At 40.8% G+C, this 6,146-nt stretch overlaps 2 protein-coding genes across 2 annotated transcripts; both read left to right on the plus strand.

The window, feature by feature from the left end:
- The first annotated feature begins 1,727 nt into the window (after positions 1-1,727).
- LOC135430162 (cyclin-dependent kinases regulatory subunit-like) lies at positions 1,728-2,347 on the plus strand. The gene has a single exon (XM_064684717.1). The coding sequence runs from the start codon at positions 1,891-1,893 to the stop codon at positions 2,116-2,118; it is 228 nt and encodes a 75-aa protein (XP_064540787.1). The 5' UTR covers positions 1,728-1,890; the 3' UTR covers positions 2,119-2,347.
- Positions 2,348-3,619: 1,272 nt separating this feature from the next.
- On the plus strand, positions 3,620-5,450 carry LOC135430163 (uncharacterized). The gene has a single exon (XM_064684719.1). It carries the CDS (start codon positions 3,823-3,825, stop codon positions 5,359-5,361), a length of 1,539 nt encoding a protein of 512 aa, XP_064540789.1. The 5' UTR covers positions 3,620-3,822; the 3' UTR covers positions 5,362-5,450.
- The last annotated feature ends 696 nt before the right edge of the window (positions 5,451-6,146 follow it).

Raw genomic sequence — 6,146 nt, forward strand, 5'->3', positions numbered from 1 at the left:
AAAAACGTTTGTATGTAACTTTTTTGTTTACCATCCGATCGGCCTCAAACTTATTTTCAAAGATCTTTTATTCAAATTCATTTGAGGGGTGTTTCACACTTTTCGAAAAATACGTGCCTCCTTGGTGGAAATGGAGCTCAAAGATATGGTGGGTGACGTTTCGCGCTCAAATTCATTTCCAGAGATCTATAAGAAAAATCATTTGAGACGCGTTTCACACTTTTCGCAGAATTCAAACTTCTTCGGGGGAATGATATTTAAAGATTTTTTGGGCGGCGTTTTAAGTTGTGTCCGATTTGCTTCAAACTTATTTTCAAAGCTCTACATAAGAACTTAATAAATACGTATTTCAGCGATTTGTGAAATTCCACCCGCAACAGTGGTAAATTGGCGGAAAACTGTTGTATGAAAGTTTTTTGTTTACCATCCGATCGGCCCCAAACTTATTTTCAAAGATCTTTCTTCAAATTCATTTAAGGGGTGTTTCACACTTTTCGAAAAATACGTACCTCCTTGGTGGAAATGGAGGTCAAAGATTTGATGGGTGACGTCTCGCGCTCAAATTCATTTCCAGAGATCTATATGAAAAATCATTTGATACGTGTTTCACACTTTTCGCAGAATTCAAATTTCTTCGGGGGGAATGTGATTTAAAGATTTTTTGGGTGAAGTTTTAAGTTGTGTCCGATTTGCTTCAAACTTATTTTCAAAGCTCTAAATAAGAACTTAATAAATACGTATTTCAGCGATTTGGGAAATTCCAGCCGCAACAGTGGCTCTCCTCTCCTTTTATGTGCAGCAAACTGTGATGGTCCTTGCCACAGGACCGGCAGCGATCATTGCTGCGGCACGATGATCGTGAATGCTCTTGGGCCAGGCAGTTGGGCAGTACTTGTTTATCAGTACTGCCCGGAGACGCTTCTCAGGGCTCAGGCTCAGGAAGCGTCGGCATCGGTACGACTTCAATCCATGGGGCTGTTGGCTGGTGTTGTCTTGGTCTGGGACCATGTCGCTACAGGAGGAACAAGAAGCTTTTTTTTTTAAATTTGGTTTTGTAGACACAGAGGACAATACAGGTGTTAGTTTGGTGGTCTGTATCTACGAAATGGTGGCATCAGAATGAACTGGTAGGTGGATGAGCTTAGCCACGGGCCTTTTGATGACGCCGCGGATAGTAAGGACATCTACCACGTGGACCATGTTATCCGTGCCTGGATGCGTAGCTTGGACTAGGCCGAGCCGCCATTCGTTGGATGGAAGGTTATCTTCCTTGACGATAACCATGTCACCGATCTGAAGGTTTCTCGTTGGATGTTCCCAATTGTTTTCTTTGTGCAACTCCTTTAGGTTTTCCTCTTTCCAATGGAAACAGAACTCCTGATTAACGGCTTTGAGACATTACCAGCGGTTCAGGATGGACGCTGCAGTCTCCTTTATTTCAGGCTACGAAATCGATACAAGAGGACTGCCGACGAGGTAATGGCCTGGACTAAGGGCCAGTAGGTCAACCGGGCTCTCTGATAATGGAGAGATTTGCCTCGAGTTGAGGCATGTTTCTATTTTTGATAAGAGCGTGGATAACTCTTCAAACGTGTATTTGAAAGAGAAAGTGGCCTTGGAACAAACATCTCTTTCGACCGCGTCACTTATTACTTTTTTAAAATAACTCATAAAGTGAATTGTTTATAAACAATCGTATAAAATTGCCACAAAACGAGCAAACAAGTAATATAACATACGTAAAATCAGTGTGCACAAATAGGAACTGAGAAAAGGTCTTCTGCAAAGCGGCTCTCAAATTTTGAACGTGCAGAAAAGGACGCCGACGTCAAACAGAAATTAAACGCCGCATTCCAGCACCCTTATCCCTTATTCCAACATATTACAAAGATGAGCAAAGATATTTACTACTCGGATAAATACTATGATGAGAAATGTGAGTACAGACATGTGGTCTTGCCAAAAGAGCTTGTGAAGCTGGTGCCCAAATCGCATCTGATGACAGAATCCGAATGGAGATCAATCGGTCTGCAGCAGTCGCGCGGCTGGATACACTATATGATACACAAGCCAGAGCCGCACATTTTGCTATTTCGGCGTCGCAAAACGAAGGAGTAGGCGTACAAAAACACTCCCCGCACATACACACACACACACAAAATACATGCATACACATTCACACCACATCTTACATATACGTATAAGCATACATGGAAGCGTTCCAGCTGACGCGTCGGCGCAGCTGCTTCTGCGACTGCGCAAATGGTGGTAGCTGCACAACTGTTGCGGCAGCGGCTCTAAACCAACAACAAATCCAACACACGCACGCATACAAACTCATTCATTTATTCTGTTTTTTTTAACAATATTCATAAATATACTCCTTAAGTCCTGGCACACATATACATTTTCAAATTATTAATACGTTGCCATATTGCTATTATATCAAATTTGACATATTTTAAAAATGTAATTCTATAACATATTTTATCCACATAAGCACTATTTGCGCCGTAAATTTCAGTTTTGCTTTTAGCCATAGCACTATATACACTAACATCGCGAAACGCACACAGCGTTATAAAAATTGCCTGCACATTTTCATTTAATATTAAAGAAATATGATTTGTGATCTAGAAAACTTTTATAAATACATACTGCATTACGTTTTAACATAATGTAAAGTTAAAAATAAAAAAAAAAATACAAAAGAGACTCTTGAAGATCTTTACTCCCGCTTCCCATAAGCCACCCATGTGAGGGGCGTTTGGAGGGTTGAAGCGCCAGGACAAGTTTTGATGGCTGTAGGATGAAATTACACGCGTTTTCACAGCTTCTATAAAGTCACGCGATAAAGATTTGGAGGCTCCAGCGAACGTTTTGGGGGCACTCGAGATAGAAATCGAGCGAAAGCGGCCAGGAATTTTTCGGTCGTCAGGTCCGAAGGGGCTTCTAAGTGTGTGGCTCAAGTGCTGAAGCATACATAGACGCATTCATAGACGCATTTGGGGGCACTCGAGAAAGAAATCGAGCGAAAGCGGCCAGGAATTTTTCGGTCCTCAGGTCCGAAGTGGCTTCTAAGTGTGTGGCTCGAGTGCTGAAGCATACATAGACGCATTCATAGCCCTTGGTTATTAGACATGCTCAACCTGTGTAGTTTTTTATGTCAAACGGTCCTACGAAATCGGCGCCTGTATGCCTGAACGGACGGGAGAACGTGGATCATTCCACTGGCAAATCACCCATGAGTTGGTCTTGCAACTTCTTGCGATAAACTGCACATACTCGACAGGAATTTATCGTGGCCTTAACTAGATTCCTGAGTTTGGGAATCCAGAACTTGCACCGGATCAGGCGCATCATATCTGGTTTCCACCATGGAGGGAGAAGTGTGAAGGAGCTTTCATAAGGAAGAAGGATTGGATGTCTTTCGTCATAGCGCAATGACTCAGAAGCTCTCATACGCCCGAATGCTCTCATGACTCCATTGTGATAGACGAACGGATTAAGATTAATGATGGGGCTTGAGCTTGGAATTAGTTGCTTGTCGAGTAAACACTGATACTCTTTCGGGTACTTAATGCGTTGAGTAGCTCAGTACTGCTGATGTGCTGAGAAAGGCTCGTCAATGAATTTAACGCAAATCCTAATATTAAGCTTTTCCTAATCTCTACAAGAGCGGGATCCTTGGGTATTAACTTGACTGGAGCTAATAGAGTAATAATATTTGATGCCAGTTGGAATCCTTGCCATGACACTCAAGCAGTATATAGAATATATAGGTATGGGCAAACAAAGCCATGTTATGTGTACAGAATTGTAATGGATAGATGCCTAGAAAAAAAAATATATGACAGGCAAATTAAAAAACAAGGAATGTCTGATAGAATTGTTGATGAGTGCAATCCGGAGGCGCATTTGTCTATGAGAGATATAACAAATCTATGTCACGATTACAACTCAGATGGTGATCCTATTGATAGTGACGGTCAGAAGTCAAATGAGCCAACTACTCAAAATAATGATACCGATCAGCTTTCTATGGCAGATAAAAAAAAAGATGAAAAATGTCTTCCAACAACGAGTCATATGGATCCAATTGTTAATAAAATTGTTGAACTACATGCGAACTGTATAACAAAAGATCCTTTTCTGCATGAAAGCTTATTAGTTGATCAAAAAGATAGGAAGCTATCACAAGCTGAAAAAAGACAGGCCCATAGAAGCTATGAACTTGAAAAGAAAGCGTCTGTTAATCAAAAATTTGCATACGCCCCAGGAAAAATGCAGTACAAAATTTTAAACTCTGATGGTACTATTATTACGCGACCAGTGGCTTCGATAAAACCACTACAGACCAAAAAACAAAACGCCGTTAGCGGAGGTCGATCGACGCGTTGGATACCTGCTGAAGTGTGGCAAAGACAAGGAATGACTGCTCAAGAAATGACGTTGCCCCTTGATGTTGTCATACCTACAAATTCATCAGAGAAATCTAATATAATACTCAAGGCCGGCCAAAGAGTTATGGTGTTAAAATCAGCGAAAGGAATATATATGCAATTAGATAGTGGAAAAATTATTGCAATCAGAACAACATCCAAGCGCACAGATGAAGAAAAAAATAAAGAAGACGTAATTGATATTACATCAGACTGCGATACAGATGTTCCAAAGCCTACATCGCCAGAGCAAGAGAAACCCTTGGAAACATTAACTGTGCCAAAAACAAATGAAGTCAATAACACGGAATGTTTACCAGTCGAGCCGTCTGATCCACCCTTAACCAGAACAGGCGTTTTAGATGATCTACAGCAAAATAAACCTCAAATTTTGCAAAATAGTAATGAAATTGAAAGTTTAAACAGCATCCCAGCAAGTCTTCACCAGATGCAGAATGATTTGGAGTACCATAAGCAGCAACCGTATAAGCATGAAGCACAGTTACCTATTGTCGAACCTTACAGAAGTTCTCTTAATGTTCAATCGAGTGCAATACACCAACAGCCTATAGCTTCTAACAACGATTTGTCGGAAGAATCATATTTTTCAAGTAAAAATGTTCCACACACGTTCACTCCCCAATATTATAATTACTATGACAATAAGAATACACCCGCAACAGCCAACTATCATATTAATAATTATGCTCCATATGGTCATTTTAATTTTGCTCCCTATCATTCCAATTTCCATTCACCGGCTGGGTATAGCGGTAGTTCCGGACCATATATTAACTCAAATGTCTTTCCTAGACAACCCTGGAATTCAGTTGGAAGCCACCAATCAAATAATGAATCAATTCGTCAACAACAATATATGGGAAGTACTTATTCAATTAATGAATGGTCTTCTCAATAATCAAAGTAATTTAGTTCTAGTTTTTTCTTTAAATTACTTTTGACTTATTTATTTATTAGGCTAGAAAAATCTCTGAAAAGTTGCGATAAATACCAAATAAGAACAGATTGTCATTCCACACAGCTAAAATGTATATCCACTAAATAAACTTAGTAAATATATATGTAAATAAAGTCCTTTAGAAGTTGAATATCAGGTTTAAGGCAGCGCCTTATAAAACGGAATATACAGGCCACGACTCTTAGTGCTTTGCCGAATTTGGAGAAGTGTTCTACGATGTTCCGCAAGCAGGACAGCGCCACACATCTCTAAACGAGGGAGGGAGAAGAGGAACTCATCGGTGTCTGCTTTCTAGCGTATACCGAGAGTCTTCGCAAGGCTGGCTTCTTCAATCTCCTTGTCGTTGGATTCCATTTTCGCAATGGCTGCGCCTGGCAGCACTTCAATTTGAATATTTGGTATGTCCCTCAGAATGCTGTGTGGAAGTGGTTGCGATGGCAAATTGCCCACCAAATTGTCCAAAACGAAGGCAGAGGGTTTGATTTGGATCATCGGTTTAGTAGGGGAGCCAATCTTGAAGTGACATAACTTCTTTAAATTGGCTGAGATGGCTTGACTTAAGCCGGTCACTTCTGGACTGGATGGAATGGAAGCTTGATTGGATTGAAAAGCCGTTCGGAGATGAACGTCGCTTCCGATCCCGAGGGTGTTGTGGCGACCCTTGCACGTGAAACAATTATGTTGACTCGTGCAATTGTTAATTGATGCACTCTCGCGAAACAGTT

This window comes from Drosophila montana, unplaced genomic scaffold, assembly GCF_035044405.1.
Source record: "Drosophila montana isolate Dmon_TW-CO22-7 unplaced genomic scaffold, ASM3504440v1 contig_2960_1, whole genome shotgun sequence".
Classification (NCBI taxonomy): domain Eukaryota; kingdom Metazoa; phylum Arthropoda; class Insecta; order Diptera; family Drosophilidae; genus Drosophila; species Drosophila montana.